General features: G+C 51.8%; 1 protein-coding gene across 6 annotated transcripts in view; it reads right to left on the reverse strand.

The window, feature by feature from the left end:
• TNS1 (tensin 1) overlaps positions 1-26,842 on the reverse strand; it is a 205,141-nt gene that overhangs the window by 42,804 nt on the left and 135,495 nt on the right. For all 6 annotated transcript variants that reach the window (XM_073020067.1, XM_073020066.1, XM_073020063.1 and 3 more), the window contains one exon: positions 5,663-7,246. In XM_073020067.1, coding sequence (XP_072876168.1) covers positions 5,663-7,246 — 1,584 coding nt within the window. The remainder of the gene's footprint in view (positions 1-5,662; positions 7,247-26,842) is intronic.

Here is a 26,842-nt window from a genome sequence, read left to right on the forward strand (position 1 = left end):
CTTTGTGCTTTTCTGCTCTGGCCCCCAGCTCCTGGTCGTCACCAGAAAAGTCCTTAAGATGAACCTTCTCAGATGCACTAGAAGGACATGCTATGTTATCCTTTCCTTGCCCCTTGTTGACTCCTAACCCACCTTCACACCACAGGGGCCACATGAGTGGTCAACACTGCCCCTGCCCTGGCCCCTAGAGCTTGAGCTATGTTACCTTTCCTCTCCTTCACAAGCTCCTCCATGCCAGTTCCTATGCTGGTTCCCTCTCTTATCTGTAGTCTTGAAACGTGGGAGGCTCCAGGACTCCATCCTTGGGACCTCTCCTTACCTGTCCTCAACCCCTCGGTGACAGTGCCCAGTGCTATGCTTTACCTGGCATGTATACGTTGACAATTCCCACATCTCTAAGTTCCAGCCTCTCCTCCTTAACCTCTGCAGACGTTTCATGGTCATTTCAAACTTAATGTGTCCAAAAATCAGGTTTCTAGTGTTCCCCTGAAACCTGCTCTTCGTACATTGTTACCCATCTCAATAAAGAGCAACTCCATTCCGTAGTTGCTCAGGCCCCAAACCTAAGCGTTGTTTCTGACCTTTCTCTTTCTGTCTCGTTCCATGTGTAATCTATCAGTAATCTTGTTGGCTCCACCTCCAAAATATGTCCACAATCCAAACTCTTCTCCCCTTTCCATGGCCACTGCCCAGCAGCAGCCACCTAACTGCTCTCCCTCCTTCCATCCTGCCCACCCTGGTCAATTCAGAACAAGTCGGATGATGTCACTCTTGGGCCCAAATCCTTCCTAAGGCTTCTCATGCCATATGGAGTAAAAGCCACCACTCTTTTAATCACCTCGAAGACTCTCTGTAAGCTGTCCCCATTCCCATTTCCTCTCTGAACTTGTGTCCTGCTATGCCTCCCTTGACCACTCTGCTCCAGCCACACCAGGCACACTCCTGCCTCGGGGCCTCTGTACTTGTTGCTCCATGGGGCTCATCTCTCACTGCCCAGTCCTGATCATCTCATGGAAAGTGCAGCCAGCCATCCCCTACCTCTCACTGCTTTATCTCAATGGCACGTACCACCTATCTGACATAACCTATGTATATGTGCTTATTTGTTTAGTATCCATCTCTGCCATAAGGGCAAGGATCTTTATTTGTCTTGTTTGCCACCATTTTCACAAAGCCTAAACTGGCAAGTAGCACGCATTAGAAGTTCATGTCGAATGAATGACTGAATGAGCCTTGAACTCATCTCCTATTCTCAGAACAAAATGTAAAAAAAAAAAACAAGTGTTTTCAATTCAAGCTCCCAAATCTTGACATCAGTATTTCCCTCTATCTTTATCTATCCTTTATTCTAATTTCATGAAGAGGCATCTTACCTCCTGGTTGAGCCTAATTTACCTATGTGGACTCCTAGGCCTATCCCCTCTTACCTCCTTAGAGACCTTATTCTATCAACTTCTTTCTTTCTCTTCTTTTTCTTGTCCTTCCTCCCCACATGTCCAACCTACTCCCCTCCTCTTCTACATACAAACATTCTCATGACTCTTATATTTACACAAAAGTCCCCAATCTCTCACTATCCTCTTTAGCTACCACTCTCTCCCCTCTTATCACAAAACCACTCAAAAGAGTAGTTGGCTTGCTGTCTTCACTCCTTCTCCACTCATCCTCAATCCCCCATAGTCTGGTTTCTGTCACCAACACACACTAAAAATATGTCTTTGATGTTTTACACAGGGTTGCCTAATTTGCAAGTCCGGTGGATTTTTCTCAGTCCTCCTCATGATCTCTCCAGGCTGACACTGCTAACCTCCTGCCCTTCCTCCGTGAAACCCTTTACTGCCTTGACTTCTGTGATGACATGCTGTCCTGGTCTCCTGCCACCACCCGAACACTCACTCTCAGCCCCTTTGCAGACTCTACCTCTCTTCGTGGCCATTCCATCCTAAGTTATTTTCTCTCCAAGTCCTCTGACATTGAGATCTCATATACATCCAAAGTTTTAACCATCACCTTTGTGAGAATGATTCCAAAACCTGCAACTCTTCCCATTCTTTCAAGCTCAATTCCAAAGTTCAGTTGCCTTCCATATGTCTCTCCCTGGAGGCTCTACTGTCCCCTCAAACTCAACATGTCTAACACCAAGGCTTCATCTTCCACCCAATGTCCTCCTTCTGCCTTCCTACTTGTTAACAGAACCATCATTCTATTTCTATTCATGGAGCTCAGAATCATTTCTGATGAACCCTCTCCCTCACCCACTCCAGTCAATCAACACATAAGTGCATTGGTTCTACTCCCACAGGATCCATGGCATCATCTCTTCATTTGCGTTCCTATGGTCAGCACCCTAATCCAGCCCCGCATCACTTAGGCTATCTAATAAGCTCCCAGCATCTCCTGGCTCGAAGTCTCTCCCATGTAGTGTCCTTCCTGTCCAGACCCACCACACACATCATCCTGAACCTCAGCTCTGGTCATGGCATGTTACCCCTATGAAACCACAGTAATGGCTTCCTACAGTGCTGCCAGGTAAGATGCAAGCTCCTTAGTCTGGTATTGAAGACCATCAAGAGACAGACTCCCAGGCTACCTATCCTGACTTGTCCCTCACAGAGACTATATGCTCTCAATCTACTTGCCATGCTCCAAACATTTTCTTTGCTCTCCTGTCTTCACTGTGAACCCTCTCTGCCCAGTGATCCCAATTACTTTCAAAATCCTATCCATCTTCCAAGGCTCAATTTAAAAACCACACTTAACACTGCCTCCCCCAGCTCTAGCTGATAGTGATCGCTTCACCTCTCTCCTTCAGAGCTTTCTCCTTACCTCTCTTATTACAAAAGACTGTTTTAAAGTTCCAGTTCTTTTCCCCCTTCTAAACTCTAGACTCCTTAAGGATAAGATCCATATCTGATTTCCAACATGCGTTGAAATCTCTACCTCTAGAGACATCTGAGATCAGTCCAGTCACACAATCAGGGACATAAGATAACCCAATTGGACTCTCCAGCTCTGACTCTTATTTCTTTTTCTTGTCTTATTGCACTAGCTAGGACATCCAATACAATGTTAGATGCAAGTGGTGATAACAGACATCCTTATTTTGTCCCTGGCTCTAATAGGAACGCTTCCAATGCTCCACAGGAAAGTGTGATGCATGCTATAGGTTTCTGGTCCCTACCCTTTATCAAATTAGAAAACTGCCCCTACATTCTCTATGACTTAAACTGGAATAAGGCACAAGGGTGATTAGATCAAAGTGGAATAAACCAGGGACATGAGACTGAGGTATGGAGGACAGCCAATGGGGAAAAGGCAGACCTGGGGGAGGAAAGCCAGGAGAAACCAGATCAAGTTCATGGCCATGAAGAGGTTCTCCCACAGATCTGAGCTTCCTAGGTTACTCATGTCAAAGTACATGTTCCAGCTTCTTACAGCGGAGATGTAGAAAGAGCAGAAAGAAGTAGTGCTGAAATCTATCTTCCCTGCCTCCCAGACTGTTCTACACATTGATCTTGTCTGTCTGCCTTTATCTACACAGGCACTGCAGATACCCTGAAAGGCTACTAAGGAAATTACACATGCAGGACCTGCTGACATGAATTCTGTTATAATGACAGGGCTTGAAGCAAAGAGGCAACTTCATAGCCCTGGGAACCAAATATAACTGTCCCCTCTATACATTTCATCCCTTCTCCTGAGTCACCCCCAGTTGATGGAGGAAACGGAAACAGGGTTAAGGAATGGGAACATTGTCCCAACAGTATCCTTCCCTCCCTAAGATTTCATGGCAGCCAAAGCCTGAGAGGCTACAGAATATGGAAGCTGATAGTCAAGCCCTCGAAAGCTGGTAGGAGAGAAAGGGCTAAAAGGCAGTCCGCTACAAGATGGGCATCCTCCTAGGGCCATTAGGGTTGTGGCCTCCTCTTGAGCAAGCTCTAGGAGAGCTACATGGAAGGGTTCTTGTAGGGGAGGAAATGTATTCTGCTCCCCCAGAGAGAAGGCTCCTGGATCCTGCCCCTCATTAGACTAACATGTCACTAATCTGTAGGCCACCACTCCAACCTCACAAAATATTGGGAGGGGAATTAAATTCCCAGGGAATTCAGAGAGCCCCATTCCCCTCCCCTCAATAAAACCAAGAAGAAAAGGGTCTCTGCTGACAAAGCCGGGGGGTGTCTTTATCTCAGGGGCCCAGATGCAGGAGGAGGCAGAAGTCAAAGCCCACCTGGACCACCCACGGAGCGTTTCATCCCTAGAGTTAAGAGTTGCTCATCCTGTGTTCCTATGCTCAGGTGAAAGGAATGGTTACTGCTAGTTCAGCTCTCTATGGGAGGTAAGGCTGATTGCCAATTTCCATGGTGTAAATACTCCCGCAATGGCCAATTTCAAGCTATTATACCAATAGTGGAGCTGGGGACTCTGCTCTGCTCTGAAGTACATGAGCAGGGAGCCTGTGCCCCCACACCAGGTCCTGAGCCAGCTGGCCTGCCCCAAGCTGCTTCCCTAAACCCACGGTCCATCTCCAGGGAGGGTGTCTCCTTCCCTCCCTGCAGCTGGCATGGTGACTCAGCTTCCCCTAAATTTAGGAAAAGGGGTGGAGGACAGAGACAGCTGCCCAGTCTCCTCTCCTCCTCACTGAGCTCCCACCACCCTGTCAGCTGAGGGGCTGGCACAAGGTCCACCCAAACCCACAGTCTCTGGTCCACCCCTGTCTGGGCTTCACCTCCAGAACAAAGTCACCCAACAGGTCTTCCTGCCAAGTTCAGCCACCCTTGTGGGATGGGCATAGGCTTAGACTAGTGGGAAGAGAACCCCACAGCTGTCCCTCCCAACATGGCCCTGGACATGCTGCTATTTCTTGCCTTTGTCTCCCCAAAAGCTCTTCTGAGTGTCCCACTGTCCTCTCTCCCAAAAGACAGGCCCACTCTCCGACAGGAAAAGGAGCTTTTTCTCTCGGTGCCTGCTTCCCATACAGGGCTGGTTCTCAGCAAAGACCAACAGGAAAACTGACTCGGAAGGGGAACCTTGGCCTCCCCGCAAAGACAATATCCTGAGAGGCCCCAGCAGATAGAGCCTAAGGGCTTGAGGATACCCTCTCAGCTCTTTCATGGCTTCTGGGAGTGGGGCCTAAGGGGGAATTTGAATCTATAAAGACCTCCCTCCAGCCTTCTCTACATCTCCCCCAAGAAACTGAAGTCTGAGGACAGATAGCATGACAGGCAATTGCAGAGTCTCCTCTCTGTCTAGAAAGTCTGTACTCCAACCCCAAAGTCACCACCTCCTGGAAGCTTTCCCTGACTGCCCTAGGTGGTAAGCTTTGCTTTCCCAGGCTCTGGGATCTTGGTCCCGCCTCTGTCCTGTCACAGTACGCATTACTCTCTAATGAAATCTTGTGTCTGTGTACCTGTCCACTCACTAGACTGTAAACTCCTTGAGGACAGGAATTGTTTGACATTGAACTTTGAAACTTGGTGTCTGACTTGGTGCCTATCAGACAATGAATGCAGGAAGGGATAACTGGCTAACATGTAGGCTCCAGAGAGCCTCCTCCCACCAGTGAAAGCAACACCTGCTTAGGGGTCATGGCTGGACCTGTACCTCCCCCTAAGAAGACCAAATAAGGAAGAGGTAGAAGGAGTCAGAACGGAATACCTCTTACCTGCTACCCTGTGGGCCACCAGCCCTTCCAAATTCAATGGCTCCTCCTCTGGAGTCCGGGAGGGATCTGAAGTCGCTTCCTTTGGTGAGAGCAGAGGCTGAGCAGTGAGGCCAGGGAGAGAGGCTGGGGGTTGCTGAGGCCCTAGAGGGCTGTGGGTGGTCGGAAGGAAGGCAGGCAAGGAGGAAGAGGCTGGGCTCTTTGAACGGAAATCCTGGTTAGGCCCAGCTGAACACGGCTGATAATCATAAGGTGAGTAAGACCTGCCAGGAGGGACAGACTCCAGAGAGGCCCGCGGGGCTGGCTCAGGGGTTCCCAACGAATGCCCACTGGTGATGTAGCCAGATCTGGACTGGGTCAGTGGATGGGACTGACGGGAGGATCCGGAGAGGGGCTGGGAGGAGAGTGGAGAAGCCCCTGGCCAGGCCCCGGGGACACTCTGGGACTTGTGTAGTGGGGCAGCAGCGGAGGCTGGCTCCAGGTCCAGCATCAGCATGTTGAGTGCTTCGATGGACTGTTCAATCTCCTGCTGAGAGGCTGCCCGCGGAAACTCAGGGAGACTGGGGATGGGGGTCTCTGCCAATGGCTGAGGGCTGGGCCTGCTGGCTACAAGACTCTCCAAGTGGGCTCTTTCCTGCTGGCGTGGAGGTGGGCGAGGCTGCTGCTGCTGCTGCTGCTGCCATGAATTCAGCCCCCTTTGCACAGCCTCCCGGCTGCTTCCCCCTCGAACTGGAGCTGGGGGAAGCTGGGGTTCGGCTTCCGAAAAGGATTGAGAGCGGAACATACTGCTGGGGTCATGGGCATAGTGGGAGGTGGCCACTGGCTGTGGCCAGGCTGGGTGGGGCCCCTCCCGCTGGTAGCCAGCTAAACCCTCCTGTGCAGAGTAGGAGGGCCGCATGGGGACCGTGTGGCCAGCATGGCCAGGCCCTGCCCGGCTGGCAGACTCGTAGGGGTAGCCTCCTCCATTGACCATAGGCTCCATGGGGTAGGGCTTGTCCAGACCATTGGTCAGTGGGGACAGGGCCTCTGGGTAGCCCCCCTCACTGGTGTTGGTGACCCCGTCCAGGGAAGACAGTGTGCCCACGCTGCCCGCACTGTGACCATCCTGGTTTGGCAACTCATCATCCAGGATGTCTGTCTCCCGCTCAGATGCTAATGCCCCGCCATTGACATGAACCTGGGCAGGGACAACATGGCGTCCAGAGGAGGGCACAGCCGGGCCCCCCACTGGGCGGGACCTGAGGTGCTGGGTGTGGTACATGGTGCCTTGCTTCTCTCGCTCTAAGCCAAAGCCACTCAGCAGGCGGTCCAGCTCCCGCTTCTCCTGGGGACTCAGGGCAGCAGGGGCTGCCTGAGGGGCACTGGAGGCCCCAGGGACAGGCTCATCGGTCTTGTCTGTCTTGGTGGAGGCCGTGGAGTTGCCTGAGTCGCTGCTCACTGAAAGCGTGTGTTCCACGTGGTTGGGGGTGGCCGACAGTGTAGGACGTGTGGCATTGACAGCCCCGGTGCTGCCGTGCAGGGAGTCTTTCTTCTTCACCTTGGCATACAGGCTCCCATCTAGTGGCCCCTGTGTGTGTCCCACCACCTCTGCAAGGGACAGAGCCGGAGGGGAGACAACAGACAGCAGACATTAGTGGGAGGCAGGGGTATCATCCACTCTTCCAGAGAAAGAAGCTAACAGCTCCCATTCCCTGCATCCTAAAACCTCCTCTCAGCACCCTGAGGTGGGGAAAAGGGGAGATGACGGAAATACCTCTACCCTAGGCTTTGGGGCAGAGCCTCACCAACACAGGGTCAGGCAGCGGAGCCCAACACTGAACAGAAAGCGCTGGGGGTAAATCGCTCCAGTCCCAAACCTAGCTCTGGCATTTCACCAGCTTCCTGACCAGAGGCATGAATAACTCTCTGAGCCAGTCTCCTGGTCCATAAAATGGGGATCATAACAGAATCCGGTTGAACCATCTAAAATTGCCAATATTCATTAAACACACAGTGCTTCGAGTTTAAATGAGTTGACACATGATGTGCCGAGACCAGTTCCTGGCACGTGGTGGGAGGTCAACAGCTGGGAGCCCTAACCATTGCCATTATGAGTATCACTAATTCCTAAATGACCCTTTCCAACGCATCCTCAGTTCCCTCCGCCACCCCACCTCAGAAAGTCTCACCCCTGCTTCGATTTCTGGAGTTCCCACTCTGGATTAGAGGCAGAACGCCAAGAGAGTAGCCACTGCCTTGAATGCCCATAGAGGTATCAGCATGGACGGCCAGTCGCCTCTGAGGATAGCCTTTGCCCAGGTAAGCAGGGGGAGAACTCAGGAGGACAGTAGGGTGCAGGGAAGGGCCCCACCATGCCCAAGGTGGTGGTGGCAGGGAGGCTGAAGGCAGAGCTGGGACTCTCTAAGACAAGCTTGCCCTCAGCTAGATTTGTCTCCAGCTCAATGCAAAAGATGTACTAGAACCATTCAGAGATACAACGTCATTCATGCTGCCCACTGCCACATTTCCAGAGGCTCCTCCCAGCTCCTCCCCAGCACTGCCCACTCCTGATGGACCCCCACCCCTCCACCAGCAAGCTCAGCCCATACCACCCAAGACTCCAGGAAAGGGATGCGGGTCCAGGGAAGGTAGGCCAGGCAGGATCGCAGCAGGTCTGCAAAGACGAGCGTCCTGATCCCACCTCTCTGAGCCAGCCCAGGGGCCCCTGAAGAACGGGCCAAGGTGGGGCTCAGCCAAGCCAACAGTCCCTGTGTCAGAGGGGACATGCTTTTTCTGTGCTGGAGGATGGGGAGCATATAGGGTGCTGATGCAGGGGGTTCAGGGACTACGGCAGGAGGAGAAGCATCTTAGGGATCGTGAACACAAAAACAATATGTCTTCAGGGGTGAGAGAGTCCTCTTGTCTGCAGACAGCTCAGAGGACCCCCCTGAGCAACACTTTCTCTGGAAGGAAAAAGTGAGCGCTGGGTGGCTTGGGGCCAAAGGGCTGACTCAGGAATGAAGAACTTCCCCGCCCAGAGGAACTCAGTGATTTCACACCCTGTACAGTCAGCAGCCCAGCCGCCAGCCCCAACAGGCACACACACACATACACATGCACCTCCCCTCACTCTAATCCAGGCTCTCCGTTAGCAAGGAAAAAAACCCTCTCCCAAAGCCTGCACCAGCTCCAGCCAGACACCAGCAGTCACACTCCAAGCCAGACAAAAAGACAGTCAGAGATCACCCAAATCAGAAACACCCAGGCAGGAGCACGCACTGGGTGCCACACAATGCCAAGAACCACAGTCAGAAAGCACTGGCATGAACATGTGCACACAAATACCAACAACAGTGGCCACCATGCAGTGAGCACAGCCCAAACGCCAACACTTTGCCGGGTACTCTACACACGCATCCTCTCTAGCCATCGTCTCCGAGCCAGACAGTATTACACCGATCACAGCAAGGGAGAAACTCAGCCTCTGAGAGGGAAAACTGTTTGTTTGCCAACAATGCTACCTGATAAAGCCAAGATTTAAAATCAGAGCTAATTTCCTTCAAAGAGTATGTAATTTGTATTATACTACACCTCCCTCATATCACAAACACACACACACATACACACAAATTAGAATAAACAGATAACAGGCAGGAACACCCCCAAATAAATACTTAAAGCCACAAATATTTCAGAAAATACAAATGTTCCTACCATGCCCAAAGATCAGCCCTGAGGCCAGAAGTGGCAGCCTCTAAAAATAAACACTCTGACAGAAGCCCATGGCCAAAAACAAGTGATCAGACGACCACAAAACAGGAACATCCCAATCAACATACACACACACAGACCACAGTCCAGCCATGTTACAACACAGAGAACTTAGCACAAAGATGCCCCACCAGGCACTTGCATACCCCTAAACACACACACACACACACACACACACACACACACACCCTGGGGACTGGATGCCCTCCTCATTTACTGACCTCTCCAGATCCATCTCTCTGCCCCCAGTTTTCCCCAAGGCTTTGGGACCTCAGCCAACACCAGCACCAGACAACACAGGACCAGAGTGTTGCAGTGGCCCAGGGCCCAGGGCCCAGGGCTAGGGGCTGGTCTGAACTGAAAAGGAGTTTTGGCTAAAATACATTCTGAATCTCTACCAACCTGGCCCGGTGCCTAGACCCCTAAAGGCTGCTAAGACGCACGACCAGGCACAGTTGCCTCTTCCAATCCCCCTATTATCATCGTAAAGGGGTCTTCTCCCTGCAGGATGAGGGAGGCTGACCTTCATGCCTGCTCCCTCCAAAAAACTAAGCTCCTTGCTACGCAAAAAAAAGAACTCGGCCTGGCATGGTGACTCACGCCTGTAATCCCAGCAGTCTGGGAGGCCGAGGCAGGCGGATCACCTGAGGTCAGGAGTTGAAGACCAGCCTGGCCAAAATGGTGAAACCCCGCCTCTACTAAAAATACAAAAAATTAGCCAGGCGTGGTGGCACATGCCTGTAATCCCAGCTGCTTGGGAGGCTGAGGCAGGAGAATTGCTTAAACCTGGGAGGCAGAGGTTGCAGTGAGCCGAGATCGCACCATTGCACTCCAGCCTGGGTGACAGAGCAAGACTCCATCTCAAAAGAAAAAAAAAAAAAAAAAAAGAAGAGACCCCAGCTGCCCGTTTCTAGAAGGGCGAAGCATGGAAGACAGGCGCCTCTGATGCACTCACATCTCTGGGGTGGTTCTCTCGAGGATGGGGCCCCTTGGACCAGCTGGCTGAAATCTGAAGAGCTGGCTTTCCTTCTCACTGTCCCTAGAAAGCTGCAGGCTCCCTCCTGGGCCAGGGCACCCCCTCTGCCGCCTACACTGTGAGATGCCAGAATTCCCCTCCTGGGCCAGTGATCCCCTCCATCTTTTGTGCCTCCTCATCCCCCAAGTTCATGCTCATGTGGTCTGAGAAGTGGGGAGCTGCAAAGCAAAGGCTGGTGTGTCCAGTGGCTTCCCCACTTAGACATGTTCCATAGTGAGAGCCACTGGGGGCAAATTCAAATCAGAAAGCACATAGGCCCCTGCAGCATCTCAGTCATGATTAACAGAGAAGCAGGAGAGCTGTGGAGGCATCCCCCAGGCAGGACAGAGAATTGACTACCTGATATCTCAGCCCTTCCTTGCTTCTGCGGCCAAGCCCCACTCTGCATCGATTTTGAAAATGTCAATGTTAAACTTATTCTGTCATGTAATCTATCCCCAAGTGGGCTCCTGTTTGCAGCAACAACATCAGGAACAATCATAGCCAAGCCACTAAGGCATAGTAAGAAAATCGAACAGATGTAAATTGTTTAATTAACTCATTTGCTAACTACAAATGGAAATGTCTCTTGGCCCCAGATTGCACCCTCCAGGCCACTCAGCACCGTTGCTGAGCTGTCCTCCTCTTCCTATCCAAGGGAAGTTTTGAGAATACCCAGGCGGGTCCCGGGCTTATCCAGCCCCCATGGGAGCTCTGCTGAAACCCCAGTATAGCGGCAGGATCTGTGGAGCACGTGCCCCTCCTCCTTCCATCAGAGACAAGATAAAAGTCCCCCATCCCCCACTCCGGCACACACACTTTCATCATTCCCTTCTCCCCATCCACCACGGCCACATTAGAGCTCTTTACTGGGACCACAAGAAGCCGGAACACAATGTTGGTTTCAATCTATCAAGGCAGGAAGGGCAAAAGACAGAGGGGGACAGAGAGGACAGGAGTGAAATTACGTAGAGGAGGATGGGAGAGGGACTTAAGGGAGGCTGGGGAGGTGGCTTTATGGCTCTTAATCTGAGGGGCCTCCAGCGCCATCTTCTTGAAGTCCCAGCAGCCACAAAGGGAGTGGTCAGTTCGGGAGAATGCATCTCAGATGAGAGGAGGCTGGACATCCAGAACAACAGGGCATAGGCTAGAGGGAGGGGTCTGCATGTTTGGGGGCTGTGGGCATTGTCACGGGTGACAGTGTAGTGGGATAAACTGAAGCAGGAACACAAGCTGCAGGCGGCCCCAGGTGGAGAGCTGCAGGCCCCAAGCCCAGTGAACCTGGACATCTGCCCTTGTGGGCTGAAAGGTCCAGTGCCCTGCCCATTCCTCTTGGTGGTTGCAAAACCCAAAATCTCTCCATGGCCCCACTGGCTTTGTTTGAGGATGTCTCCCTGCTCTTCTCAGCAGCTGCAGAGAGTCCCAGACTCCACCCTCGACGCTGAGCTTGATTGCACCACGGGACCTTTATTCCAGGGCCGCCATAGTCCAGACGCACGAGTCACGCTTTTGGAAAGCTCTGAGGAAAATCCCCAGCTGACTTGGGTGTGCACCCACTCCCCGAGACTCCCTCCCAGCAAAGGGTGCTGAGGTGTGTGCGGCACTAGCCGTGCAACCGAGGCTGGGATGCAGGAAAGTAAGGACGCAGCCATCTAACACACTTGAAAAAGAACAAAGGAAACAAATAGGGGATGGTAAAGTCCCATGGTTTCAGGGCAGCTGTTTTCTAATTCTGATGTTCATAAGAACCTCCTCTGGAGATTGTTAAAAATCTAGATTTTAGGACCCTATCCCCAAAGACTTTCACCCAGAGGCCTGGGGCGGGGCCAGGAATCTGCATTTTTGCCAGCTCTCCAGGGGTCCTGGCACACACATGGCTGGAGGACATTAGAGAAACCCACCCCAGCTCATCAGCACTGAGATCAGGAAACCCCACTTCTGTTCCTCATGAGAAGTAGGGAGGTTTTGCTCATTTAGATGTTAGGATAGATGGCCCAACCACGAAGAATAAAAGGTGCCAGCCATATCGACTGCAAGAAAGGAGTCACCTTCATTGGTGATGACTCAAGGACAGACCCTTCCCTGTCCGACCAGCAGGTTGGTTTTGAATAGTGAATGAGTTATTAAGGTTTTCAGGATGGATCCCTTCATGATAAAAAGTCCTTTGGGTCCACGTCCAGCAAATAACAATTCATTAAAATGCATTACCCAGAGCCATGATGACCACCCAACGTGGGAGAAAATCAGTGCCATGCCAGTAGGAAGAAGCACCGTGTCTACCCTGGACATAGGCAGTTTGGAGGCAGACTGGGCAAAACTCCTTAAAAGGAGGAGTGGGGAATCCAAGGCCGCGTGCATCTGAGAGGTAGGTGAGCTTTGATGAGAAGTGAAGCTCGGCCAAGAGCCTGCCCAAAGAGCAGTTCTGGTTGCGTTTTCCCTTATCCACACACTCTGCCCCAGCCATGGGAAGAGGCAGGAGAGGCTACGGCTGGGGCAGGCACCAGGGCCGGAGGGGGCGCTGGGTCCCGGGAGGCCACCAGGGATGTGGCTCTGGAGGGGAGACAGGGAAGTGTGCCCTCCCACCCCACCTCAGAAGCCGGACACACCAACACTCAGAAACATAGCTCCCATCTTAATGGCCAGATCAGCTTGCATTGACCACTAACCCACTCAGAGCCCAGCCTCCGGGCCTGTCAGGTGAGGATTTGAGTGCATGTGTGCAGCTTTGCTGAGTGATAGCACTCAGGAGCTAAGGCTCTTAAGCTAGACCTGGCATATCCAAGCACTCTCTACTTTTCCTCTCTCCATCCCCTGCTTTACATTTCAACAGCTCTCATCACCCACAGGGCAAAGCCCAACCCCCACACTGGAAATGTCAGACCTTTTCCCATCAGGCCTCTGTCTACCTTCTGAAGTCTCACTTCCTTGTCCTCAATACCCCAAACAACACTTCCTTGTCCTCAATACCCCGAACAACCCCCACTCTATTCCTACTCAACTCTTCATACGCTCTCTCTGCTCTGTACATGCTGTTCCTCCCCTGCAATGTCCGTCCTCATCCTGCCCGTGAAACTCCCAACCTCCTGGGTAAACACTTTCAGACTCAGTTCAAACTTCCCTGGGAAGTTTCCCTTAATCTAACTTCTTCCCCACTGTCCTCCAGACTCAGGTAAACCTCTACCGTGCTCCTGTTGTCCCTTGAAGACATCTCTACTGTGACAACAGTCACCCACAGAATGGTCATTACTGATGTCCATGTCTGTCTTCCCACTTTGCTGAGAGCTCGGTGAGGAAGAGCCTTTATTTCTCTCTCTCTCTCTCCCTCTCCCTAGGGCGGGTTCCCAGATGGTGCCATCCACAATGCGGTCTGTGTGAATGATGCCTCTTGATGTTCAATGTGCGACCTGCATGGCTGTACAGAATGGCCCTAGAGAACAGTGCCTGTTCCATCAATGCTTCTTGCATTACATTGAGTAGCCTAGAAAGCTGTATGTAGTTCTGTCAGCCATTGAGACATTCTTCTTTCACCCACCCAGTGAAAAATCAGGGGTTCTAGGTGGACCCCAAGTTTCTCCCAAAGGTGAGGGAAGAGAGTCAGTGCAGCCAAAACATGAGAGACGGGTACTCCTCATATTCTGCAGCAAAGGCTGAGCATGGTGGAGGTCCTTGAGCCAGAGCCTACCCCATGGCATCCCCTACAGACCTCTCCGGCCACACTCCAGCCCAGTGGACATTAACTTTCCTAGACCAAGGACCCCTGGGAGATCTGGTGAAATAAGGGAGTTGATGAACATCCACACCATCTATGGATCCCAAGATACAGCATATGCATTGAAAAGTCAGGGTGCTGTCTCTGGAGATCCTCTCCGTCACCCACGACTTGTGTGGAGAATGCCAGACTCCATCCAGGGGAAACAGGGCGGCACACTGAGCAGAAGCTTTGCAGCTACGGGAGCCTGAGAAGTGGCTCAGAGCACCCCACTGGGTTTTAACCTGCCAGGGGAAGTGATGTGAGGAAGGCATAAGGGTAGAGAGGGCCCCATGGAGAACCCCAGCATTTGGCTCCAGGAAGACCCCGACCTCCTGCAACATCCTGGCATTGGTGGCAGGGACTTCCTCGGGCTCAGTCTGTGACAGTCTTGGCCTCCACCCATGCCAGCTTCCCTTCCCACAGACAGCCAGGGACTAAGGCAGCCCTTTGTTCCCCACAGCCTGCAGCGAGCTCTGGAACTTTCTCAAGGGGAATGGGCTTCTGCAGGGGCTCTGAAGTTCTGCAGAATTAGAGGTTGAAGAGAAATCCCTGAACCTCTGAAGGAGAGCCACACAGAGGAGACACACCCTCTAAACAGCAAAGAGGGCAGGTGCCAAGTGCAGCCCAGGAGACTTAGGTGCACGTTGGGAACACGGACAAGCACAGGGCCTTGGGCCCCGGTGTGCAGGGACACACCAGTCCATGAGTAATAAATAGACACCTGTTTTTCTTTCCATTTAATAGCATACACCAGAGGGAAGCCACTGCACCTTCAGAAAGTGAACAGGAGAAAACAAGATTTTTCTCAGGGCTGTGCTGTCAGTCTTGTCACAGGTGGCTTTGTCCTCTAAGCAAGTGACCTCACCAGTGTCACCCACAAGCTTGCCTCTGGACCCAGGGAGGGTGGGCCAGCTGGGCTTCTCCTGGCCACCTCCGCATTCTGCTGAGTCCAAGAAAAAAAGATGGAGGCTCAAGGCCAGAGACCCACATGGAACCCAAATCTGAATGTCAGCCTGTGGCCTTGAAGATGGAGAAAGTCAGCTTCAGACTGAAATAAAAAATAGAGCGCCTCCCACCCACGGCTGCCTCCGCTGCTCCAGGCCCTCTGGGGGACAGCAGAACTGGGATCTCCAGGGCCCGGGAGGTCGGCTCAGCCAAGAGAGCTTTTTAAAAGCCCTGGGGCTTTTAGAGCTGAAGGGTCTTAGGGGAATAGTTAATCTCCCTGCCCACCCCTCACTTTATAGGCTGACAGTGAAGCTCAGCAGGCTCAGGACCACCCAAGATCACCCAGCAAGGAAGTACAAAACCGACTCCTGGCTCCCCGCTCAGTGCTCTTGCCCCTAATGCTGCTTCAAGGTGAAGATGGCTAGGGCTGGAGGCGCTGGAAGACAGATTCTCCAACTATGTCTGTGGACCCAGAACCTCAGGACAACATAATATATGGTGCTTCTGTCAAGCGATGATGATAAATGTGTCCCCGGACCCTCCTTAGGAAGGACCCATGGCAATTTTCCCAGATACCATCTTACTTGAATTCATACCATGCCTTCCATAAAAAGGGAGTCGGAGCAGAAAACCTGATCGTGACCTTGACTTCAGTCCCGAGGGACCAGGGGCCTGGAGGGCAACTGATCTGCCCTGCTGTGGACAGCCCACGCCTGCAGGACAAATGTGAATTCTCAGACCCAGCCTCCTGACTCTGGCCTGGCCTGGGTTCCCCCCAGCTTGGAGCTATAACCCGAACCTGGCACTCCCACCCCTACCCTCAGCCTATACAGGCAGCAGATAACACAGGCACACTCGGGATGGTAAAAATAGCTCCAGAGCCCACAACAAGCTGAAGTCCTTCTCTGCCAGGCCAGGGTGCCAGCCTGGGCACTCAGAGATCCCTGGCTAGAGGGGAGTCAAGCTGCCAAGATCTCTGCCAAAGTCAGGAGATAGCCGTGAATGGGAGCCCACAGGAGGCTGGTGGGGAATGGTGAGCGCTGGAGGTGCCCCAAAGCTCAGGCCACAGATGCGGGGAGGGGGCGTCCTGAATAACATCTCACCGGAGCTATCCATGCTTCCACCTCATTCCCTCTGCCCACCCCATTCGCGCACAAGACGAACCATTACCCCGCAAGACTTAGGACAACTCAGACACACAGCCCCCCACCAACACAGGCACCCTCGCCCTGAAAACTGTGGCGCTTACGTGTCCCAGAAGCAAGTCCAGGAGGGGGACCGCGAGGCCCGTCACATCCACATCAGACAGCAGCAGAGCGGGCCACAGCCCTGCTCAGCCACAAGCCCTTCCCAGGTAGGGTCGTGACAGAGCCTGCCCCTCCACACCCTCCCAGCACAGAAGCACCAGCCCCCCAGCCCAGGTTCAGCAGAAAGCCACACAAGAACACTCACAGGCAAAACAACTGCCCAGCAGACACTTACCCTCTGGAGGGAGAGGGAGGAAGGAGAGGGAAGCCCTCTCTGATTTGATCCTGGTGCCCCAAGTTCCCAATAATTCCTACATGGCTACAGCTCCAAGTGCTGTCTGTGTCCTACTCAAGCTCCCTCCGACTGTCAGGGGTGGGAGGAGCCAGTGCCGCCTGCCTGCCCATGTACACACACACACACACACACACACACACACACACACCCCACTCCCTCCCTCCCTCCACTCTCCTGCACGCTCTCTCCCCAGCTCGGCTTGCTCTGCCTCACTCTGGCTTGTAGGAAGCCAGTGGGATAAAACTCTGTCTGTAATTTCAGCCAGCTGGGTCCCCAGGGCTTCACTTATCATCCTGCAGCTATGCAGTTCTTGAATGACATCACGGTGGCTTCCCAAGCCCTCCACTCCCACCGGCCGGGAGTCAGGAAAAGTGGCCAGCCCAGCCCAGCCCCAGCCCCAGCCCCAGCCCCTGCTCAACTCTCACCCAACACAGTCTAGCCCAGCCCAGTCCCAGCACAGCCCAGCCCAGCGCAGCCGGGTCCCAGTCCAACCCAGCCCAGTCCCAGGGTAGCCCAGCCCAGCCCCAGTCCCAAACCCACGGCAGCCCCAGTGCCCTGAGGAGAAGCAGGGAGAGAACCTGGGAGTAAGGTGAAACTGAGCCCTGAGCAGACAGGCAGGGATGCAACGGCCAGAGAGGGAGGGGAGAGAGGTCCTATGAGGGTATTGAGATTTATTTCCCCAAATTTTCCACATTTTTTTTCCATTCTCAGCAAATGGAAGGCAGAACAGATGACAACAATTTTCCAGCTGCTGAACAATAAGGTGGAAATCTTTTTTTCCCTTTCTCTCCCCCTTTCCCCTCCACAGGGCAGAGTCTAGGAGCCAGGACACATCCTTGACTTGGAAAAGGAAAAAGAAAAAAAATCGCACAGGGCCCTGCACTTCCCAGAGGTGAACACAGGACCTGAATATAAGGACTGGGGTGTCACCCAGGCAGGGCTCCAGGAGGGGACAGGAGCCCGGACATGAAGTTCTCAGTGCAAAGCTTTGGATTCTGGCTTGGCAACCTGACATTTTGGGGGGCCTAACTTTGGGAAGGCCAGTGTGTGTCTGGCCAGGGATATTGGTCCTCCAGACCACCTGAGATGCTTCCATTGATTGGCTGTTGGTATTTTGTTTGTTCCCAGCTGTGGAAATCATGAATAGCAGAGTATCACTTTTCAGAGTTCGCAATGCCTCACCCTCATTCCCAACCACCCAGATCCGAGGGAGACCATGCAGCCAAAAGGCAGGTGAACCGCCTTCAAGTTCCCACCATTATCCTGGTGTGCCCTAAAAAGTACCAGGAGTCCCTAACTGATAATAAGACACCAAATCCCCACTCTTATTAGCATGTCATTTGTGACTTATTTGCATATCAATTGAATCTCCCAACCCAATTCTCAGAGTGGACAGGAGGTGATCGGGGCTTTGCGCCCAGGCCAGTGGGAGCTTCAGCAACTGGTGTCTCCATGCAGAGGGCCCCAGTTAGTTTCAACCCCAAAGTGCTTCCACAGACACAGGCTTGCCCTGAGCTATGGCCACCCCATCCTCGCGCCCAGACCTTCCCAGCTAGGTTTGGTATTGCGAGATCGGGAGGGAGAACCCTGCCAGGCACAGCCCAACTACTACTCCCTCTGTTTCCCCTCCAACACCTGAACCCTCAACCCCTCCCCATTGTCAGCACCCCTCTCTGGCTGCTGTTCTTTGAGGGTAAAGAAAGAAAATAAGGGGAAGAATAAAAATGGTACCCAGTGCCCTAAATCCTGACCACTGACCTATCTTCACTGATGAGATAGAGTGGGACAGCTTGGTGTCACAGACTTCAAAGAGACCATTAAAAATAGGGAGACCAGGGGAGGGGAAGCAGAGAGATTCTGTGCCTCAGGCTCCACCTGGAGAAGACCACAGTCTGGACAAACTATTGCAATTATCCTCCTACATCCATAGAGCCTTCTAGAACTAACCAACAAACCCCTAGGCTCTTGAAAGGTTTAAGGCACCCCAGTTTACCCACTTGTCCCCACCCTACCCAATCCACAACAGTGTTAGCAGAGATTTTGTGTGCACACAACCTCCATGTTTATTTGCCCATCTGAATACCACCTACGTTATTATTTTGTAAGTTATAAAAATAAACTTCATTTAACTTAAACTAGTTCTAAGCACAATATCCATGATGTCCCAGATTGAATGGGCAAAACAGATATCTTTTTTCCAATATGCATCAAAATAAATATACCTAATATCAGTTCATATATAATTAGCAGTCTGACCCCTGAACCATGCTTTGGAAAACACTACCACACAATAGTTCCTGCCAGTGGCAACCCCATCTGATGGTTCTCCACTATCATCCAGGGGGACTAGCCCCCAGGAAGTTTTATAAGAACCCTGATTCCCTGGCTCCACCCAGAGGCAAAACTGTCTAGAATGGGGCCTGAGAATTTGAATTTGAAAATGCTCCCCAGCTGTAAATAACAGAGAGCCAAGTTTGGCAAAAACTGCTCCTAGCTGTACTCAAATGCTTCCAGGTACAGGGATCTTACTGTCTTCCTCCAAAAGCCCAGCTCATCTTTAGGGGGCTGTAACAGTGGATTTTAGCTCAATTAGGAAAAAACACCCTGGAGCCCTCTTTTCCACTAACTGGCCTTACGGTGCCCGATGGAGTGGGTCAGAACAAGCCAACCGCCCCCTCGGAAGAGCCCTTCAGATACTGAATGAAACGCGCCTGTCCTGCTGAATCTCCCCTTTGACAGGCAACCCCTCTCCCTGCAAGTCCCTGAGCCTGACATACTTTCTGGTTGCTTCTCTGCACTTGCTTCCAGTCGTTCTTTATCACTTTGAAGCAAGGGACCTACAAACAGCCCACGTGGGTGCTCTGACCTACAAGAGGCACAACAGGCCTGTCACCTCCCATTTTCTGGAAACCATGCTTTCGTTAATGCAGCCTAAAATTATGCCTGGCCCTTCTCATTCTCATTACTTCAGCATCTGCCAGGCTAAGAACATGGACTTGGAAGTCAGACATTGGTTTGAATACAGATAGTACCAGTTACTAGCTTAAGGCAACCCTGAGCCAATTACTTGTCTGAGCTTCAGTTTCCTTATCTGTAAAATGGGTATACTAGTCATTGTATCTCAGCAAGTAGTGCAAAGACTGATATAACACATGAAAAGCTCTCAGCGCAGTGTACAGAACACAGAAGGTGCTCCAAAGGACAGACCACCAGCAGTGCAGCGTGGGCTTCCCCGTCTCCCTTCCCTAGCCCTGAGCCCCCTGAGCAGTACCTATGGGACCCTATCTCACCAGGTCATATGCATCACACCCAGTGCTTAAGCTTCAGGACATACAATTTGGCCTACCCTATCTCTGCTTGAAAATCATGGCCTGGAATGGCCAGCACAGAGAAGAGGCTTCGGAAATGGTGCAGACTCCAAGGATGTGATGCCATTCCATTAACAAATACTGAGCCTATCCCAACATTGATTACTGCCAATGGTGTGCCTGAAAATGCATTGCCACTTCCACCTGCAGAGATGAATTCATCATCAAGGACCATAAGGAGAGAAGGATTGGCACGGCCTCAGCTGCCTGCTTAAATACGAAAGAATTTCCCGGGGGCTTGGGCAGAGGACAGGGCATGGCAAATCCGGTTCGAAAAAGAATACGCTTCATCTTACCATGTTTCCTATTTGGGCGGGGGGGGAAAAAGACTTTTTTTTTTCCTTAAAACAGACTACAGAAAATAGCAGGAGAAAAGTCTCTCCCAATAGGGGTGAGTTAAACTAAGCTTGAAAGATGACGGTATTATTCTGTCTTCAGAGGCAGCAGTATCCCCTGTACCCCCTGAGATGGCCCTGAGCAGGGCAGTTTCATAAAACACAAGTTCTAGAGGCAGGGGAATGGACCTGGATACCCTCTGGAAACTTCTCAGGTGCCAAGGATTCTTCAAGACTCCAGATTTGCCACGTGACACCGCACTGTGGGCAGCCAGCCCAGGCAACATCCTAGAATCCCCGCATGGTCAAGCCAGAGGATGTCATGAGTTCATCAGGCCCAACCCACCCACCCGATTTCATCTGTCCAACTCAGGGAGGGGAAGAGTTTCCCACTGTCACAGATGGTCAGTACTGGAGTGAGATTGCCACCAGGACTCCTGGCTCTCAGAGGGAGTCCTCCCCACTGCCAGATCTCAGTCAGATGCCATGAGATCTGGCATGCTCAGATCAGGGTGCTCAGAGACTGTGAATTCTCATTACAGAAGAACCACAAATGTCTGCAAGTCTAGCTGTGCAAAGAAAGTAGGATATTAGCGCGCAATTCTACAGTGAAGACACACTTCCCAACTGTAGGTCAAGTAAATGCCCCTGTTCCCTCCAGACCATCCTTCCAGCCAGCAGACCTACAACTGGAGCCAGGCGGCTAGGGCCCCTCACCCACACTGAGGGGTCTCTCCAGAAAGGAAGGGGGCCCAGCCTTCCTGGCCACCCCCTCCCAAGGCTTAGCCCCTTCCTATCAAGTTCTTTCTTTTCATTCATAGGTATAAACCAACATTCCTGGTCTGGCTCTTTGTGCTTCCTCTTAAAGAACAGAATGGCTGAGTGCTTTGGTTTCCAAGCAGGCGCATCCCAGAGCAGAAGGAGGAAACAGAACAGTGTCCCTAGTGAAGGACTACTGCACACCCTGCAGGTGGGAGAGGTGAGACCACAAAGATGAGAGGTTAGAGGAAAGAGAAGCACCTCCAGGTAGCCAGGGCCCCCCAGGCAATGTGTGACAATACTGCAGATATTTGGGGTTATCACACCTGGAGGAAATACTACTGGTATCTAGTGGGTAGAGGCCAAAGATGCTGCTAAACATCCTACAATACACAGGACAGATTCCCACAACAAGCAATTATTGTGGTCCCAAGCAATTATATTGGTCCCAAATGCCAATAGTACCACAGGTGACAGGCCCTGAGCTAGACTGAGGGATGAAGGAGCTTGGGGTGTAATAGACTGATTTCTGAACTAAGACTCAGGAGTCTTGCGTTTCAACCCCATCTGGGCCACTACTTCGCTGCTTCAACTTGGGAAAGTGATTTCCTTTTCCTGGGACTCAGTTTCCAACGTGGTAAAATCAGTGGGACGAGATAGGCTTTGAACTCTGAAACTTCTGGTTCTATGGACAGCCATCAAGGAAGAGAAAGGCGTGGCTAGAGGGAGCAGTCAGGGCAGGAGAAGGAAGAGATCTCCCAAGACAGGCGTGGTGTCAAGGTCTCAAATGTCTGGGGATAGAGGGAGGAAGGGTCCGCTGCCTGGGGTGGGCACAGCAGCTGCATATGTGATGAAAACATGTCCTCAGACCTCCCCAGGACCTCCTTCCTGCCTCCCAGCCCAGTGGACAGGGAAGGCAGGGCCATAGGAGCAGGACAAGCTTCAGGCACCCCTGGCAGGGCTTCAGCCTTCCAGGGTCTTCACAATTCCCATCCCAGGAAGGCAGTGGGTAGGGCCAGGCCCAGGAGCATGTTTCCTGAGAACAGGACAGGAGACCGAGTGCCAGAGGATTACTCAGGAAGGGAATTGTCAACTCCCAGGCAGATGTTCGTGTTGGATGAGGGTCGGGATATATCCACTCACCGCCCTCCTGCTTCTCCCCACCCTTACTGCTCCCAGGACACAGACACCATGTCAGTGGCAGTCCTCACAGCTGAGGATGGAGGAAGAATGGGGAGAGGGGATATGGGGCTTTGGGAGCAAAGGGGAAGGAGAGGGTAGAATGGAATAAGGCAGGCACGTTGTTGACTATGTGCCTGCACGTTAATGGAGGTTCCCTTGCTTGGTTCCACAACTGCCTTTCAAAGTGGATACTGTCATGCCAATCTTCCTGACAAAGAAACTAAGGCTCAGGGGTTGTGGCTTGCTCACAATTACATTGCCAGTCTGACTCTGACACTCATGCTCTTTCTGCTTCCCAGAAAGGAAGGAGCAACAAGAAAGGAGATGGAGGAGGCAAAGGGTTAGATCTTAGAAGATCCAACAAGAAAAAAGGAGTGGAGAGTGACGATAAAGTCACAATACTGGTTTATAACAAACTCCAGCAGCCAAGTGAGCACTGTCCCCATCAAACTGGTTCCCTGGGAATTTTATGCATTCATCCTCACAGTGCTACCAGGGCTCAAAGCTCTTCTGGAAACAAGTAGAACACTGCCTCAGGGCTGGTTTATAATTCACACGAATGAAACCATCTCTGCCAGTGAGGTCAATCACTATTCCTGACCCCAAACAGGCCCATTCTCTCAGCATCCACATATAAGTTGGGTTACGAAACTGGCTGGGCAGTTTTATAATTACAGCTCCCAACATTGATGGGTTGGGGTACGCAGTGGGGCAGAGGTCCATGTGGTTCCACGCAGAGAGGTGGGTGTGAGCAGAGGTCCATGTGGTTCCACGCAGAGAGGTGGGTGTGAGCAGAGGTCCATGTGGTTCCACGCAGAGAGGTGGGTGTGAGCAGAGGGGTCCATGTGGTTCCATGTATGAGAGGTGGGAGTAAGCAGAGGGGTCCATATGGTTCCATGTATGAGAGGTGGGTGTGAGCAGAGGTCCATGTGGTTCCATGTATGAGAGGTGGGTGTGAGCAGAGGGGTCCATGTGGTTCCACGCAGAGAAGTGGGTGTGAGCAGAGGTCCATGTGGTTCCATGTATGAGAGGTGGGTGTGAGCAGAGGTCCATGTGGTTCCATGTATGAGAGGTGGGTGTGAGCAGAGGAGTCCATGTGGTTCCATGTATGAGAGGTGGGTGTGAGCAGAGGGGTCCATGTGGCTTCATGCATGAGAGGTGGGTGTGAGCAGAGGGGTCCATGTGGCTTCATGCATGAGAGGTGGGTGTGAGCAGAGGGGTCCATGTGGTTCCATGTATGAGAGGTGGGTGTGAGCAGAGGGGTCCATGTGGCTTCATGCATGAGAGGTGGCTATGAGTAGAGGGGTCCATGTGGTTCCATGTACGAGTAGGTGCAGAGGAGGGTGGAAGATCTGGGTGGGTATCTGCTTCCTTCCCCAGATAAGTCCATCTAGGGCTAGGCTGAAAGTGACTCACTTATGCAGAGGCCACCAAACCATGGAGCACAGGCCTGCATAGGAGACAGAAGCCAGGGCACCACCCTTGGGCCTTTCTACCTTTGCATCACATGAGGAGCACCCATCTGCTTCTCAAAGGTTCTCAAGCAATGTACAGACAGAGAGAGGAAGGCAGGGAAGAAGGAGAGATCTGAGAAGCTTTGAGCTTTCATATCAAAATCTGATCTCACTGCCCCTGGAGAAGGAGAAGAACACACATCAAAGAACACTTTGCTGCTAACAATTTTTTTAAGCAATCAAAGGCGTAAGTCCCAGATAAGCAGCCAGGGCATCGACTGCCTGTAAAGATGTAAAGACTGGGCAGTCTGAAGCTCCCCACACCCATCAACAGGGCACAGGGAGAGAAATGGCCCAGGGGTTGAACAACCGAGGTCCAGTGTCCTGGCACCAGGAGTGTCTGAGGCAGGACACCCAGGTCCCTGAGAGATAGTCTTGTGAGTGCAAATAATGCTTGAGCAAAGAAAGAGGGGCAGGAGAAAAGGGACTTTGAGGTGAGACTCCTGAGTCCTTTTTGCACAAGAATGAGCCAGGGCCTTGTCAGAACTCTCTAAAAGTTGCCTTATTTTCCCATGTCCGCGAGCCGTGGTCACTCATCCCACCTAGACAGATGCGTGGGGTGGAAAGATTCTCCTCAACTTTCAGAAAATCTAGAATATCTAGTCCTGGCACCTGTTCCTATTTCTCAGATCCCCCAAAGGCAAGAGAGTTCTCCTGAATGTCAGACCTCCATCCTTCCAGGAGCAGCTAAAACTCACCTCTCCAACTCTGCCCCTAAATCTCTAACCAGCCACGGTGTAACAAACAGACCTAAAGAAAACGCTGTCTGGCTGCAGCAGCAGACTGGGAGCCAAGGGGCCAGAATTCTAAGAGGTGATTTTGGACAGGCCTCAGTTTACTCCACTGTATAATGGCAGAGGGCAAGTATGGGTGATCCCTAAAGTCCTGTTTGGATCTTGATCCTCAAGGATACAACTCAGAGAAGATGCTCTACCAGGCACTGTTTGGATCCCAGAGCCTCTGGACTCTGTGGGCCTGTTTCTCCTCTCCTGCTTGGTCCTGCCCGGGTGGCTTCAGGCTCCAAACTTGTATGAGGCTATTTCTGAAGCAGCCACGGAGCCCCTGAGGCTAGGACAGAAAAGGGGACTTAGAGGAAGTCTGTAAATACACTCCAGGCTGCAGAGGTCCCCAGCGCCATGCAGGGCAATCGAAAGGCTGATTTATTTACATCAGTGAAATGCTGAAACTCAATCCCCGGAGCAAGCTGACCTGGCAGACAGCGGCAGGCAGCTCCTCACCCAGAGCAGAATTAGCTAGTCCACAGCCTCTCGGGCCTCTCCACTGGGGCCGGCAGAGGGAGGGGACAGGGAGAAGGCTGGGGCTGACCAGCTCAGCCACTGTGGCTCCAGATCCCTTGGGCTGGCCTCTCCCTCCCCCATCACTGGCCTGCATGTGTCTCCAGGACACAGGCACAGCACTGGGCAGAGCTGGACAGGCAGACTTCCCACATTAACTCAGTTCCTATTCCCTAGGTTCTCAAACCCCGACTGCATAGGGCAGCAGGGCAGGGCTCCTCAGGACTCCTATCCTTGTAAAAAGTGATGAGAAATGTTATGCTGAGAAATGGTGGGTGTCAGAATCCAAGCTCTATCCCTACCTGGCTGTGTAAACATCAGTAAGTTACTTAACCTCTCTGTGCTTGTTTCTTCATCTGTGAAATAGGCATAAGAGAACTCAGGTCACAGGAGAGTCATGAGGAGTACAAGAAATTACGGTACCTAACAGTATCTCACATATAGGGGGGTGTATATTAAGGAGGTGAGGGGGTAGATTCTCCTCCTCGTCCCTAACCAAATCACTGGCTGGGAGCATCAATTAAGACAATCCTTATGAAGGCCAGTCTGGCCCTGTCTATAAAAATTATTTCTTCATATATTCTTCTACCCAGCAATTCCACTTCCAGAAACGTGTCCTATAGATAGACTTACCCAAATGGAAATGGTATATGTGCAGCACTACTCACTGCAGCATTCTTTTGGAAACAGCAAAAGATTGGAAACAACTTAAATGTTTCTATGATTTAAAGGCAGTTTTTAAAAACCTAGTTATGAAAACATAGCGCACACATACAGTGGAATAGTATGCAGCTGAACAAAATGAGAAGACTCTTTACCTGCTATTATGGAAAGATCTTTACAATGTATCATTCAATAAAGAGGCTGAGGCCAAAGCCAAATCCTTACCATGGCTACAAGGCCCCAGGTGATCTACTCCCCATTACCTTATTTCCCAACACAACCTCCATTCAGTCACGCTGTCCTCTTCCCGGCCTCCCAAACATCTCGGGCGCGCCCCTGCCTCAGGGCCTTTGCACCTGCTGTTACCTCTGCTTGGAATGCTCTTCTCCAGATATTTGTCTGGCCAGCTCCTGCACTTCTTTCAAGTCTTGGCTCAAGTGTTTCCTTCACAGAGGGCCTGGACTGACCAACTCCCCTTTTTAAAAATGTCAGCTAATTCAATGCCCCCATTCCCAATCACCCTTACTCTGCTCCATTTTTCCCAGAGTATTTCTCAAGTTCTAACAGGCTCTGTCAGTTACTTATTACGGTTGTTTTTAAATGTGTTATTGTCTGCCTCCACTAGAATGGAACCGCCACATGGCAGGGATCTTTGTTTCATTCATTGTTCCATCCCCAGCATCCGGAACGATGAGTGGCCGGCACAGAGTAAGCACTCAGTAAAGACCTGTTGGATGAAGAAGCGAATATGACTGAGAACAGCTTATGTACCAAAGAACGTAGATGATGTGGGTTTTTTCCTTCTCTTCATCTTCTTCGATTGCATGGACTCAAGGTTAGGCCTATCTTCATGTCATTCCCACCCTCCTGCATGCTGATGTGTTTTCTCAAAGGGAAGAGGCCATAACCTGCAGTCTGATGGTCACTGACGACCAGTGCCAGGGAGGTAGGACCCCTGAGCAGAGGGAGTGGGTCACACCTGGGGATGGAGCCCGGTATTTAGATGATGTTGGGGAAAAGCTTCACAGACACCTAGTTCTGTATAATGGGAAGAACACTGGACT

This window comes from Chlorocebus sabaeus, chromosome 10 (assembly GCF_047675955.1).
Source record: "Chlorocebus sabaeus isolate Y175 chromosome 10, mChlSab1.0.hap1, whole genome shotgun sequence".
In the NCBI taxonomy this organism is placed as follows: Eukaryota; Metazoa; Chordata; class Mammalia; order Primates; family Cercopithecidae; genus Chlorocebus; species Chlorocebus sabaeus.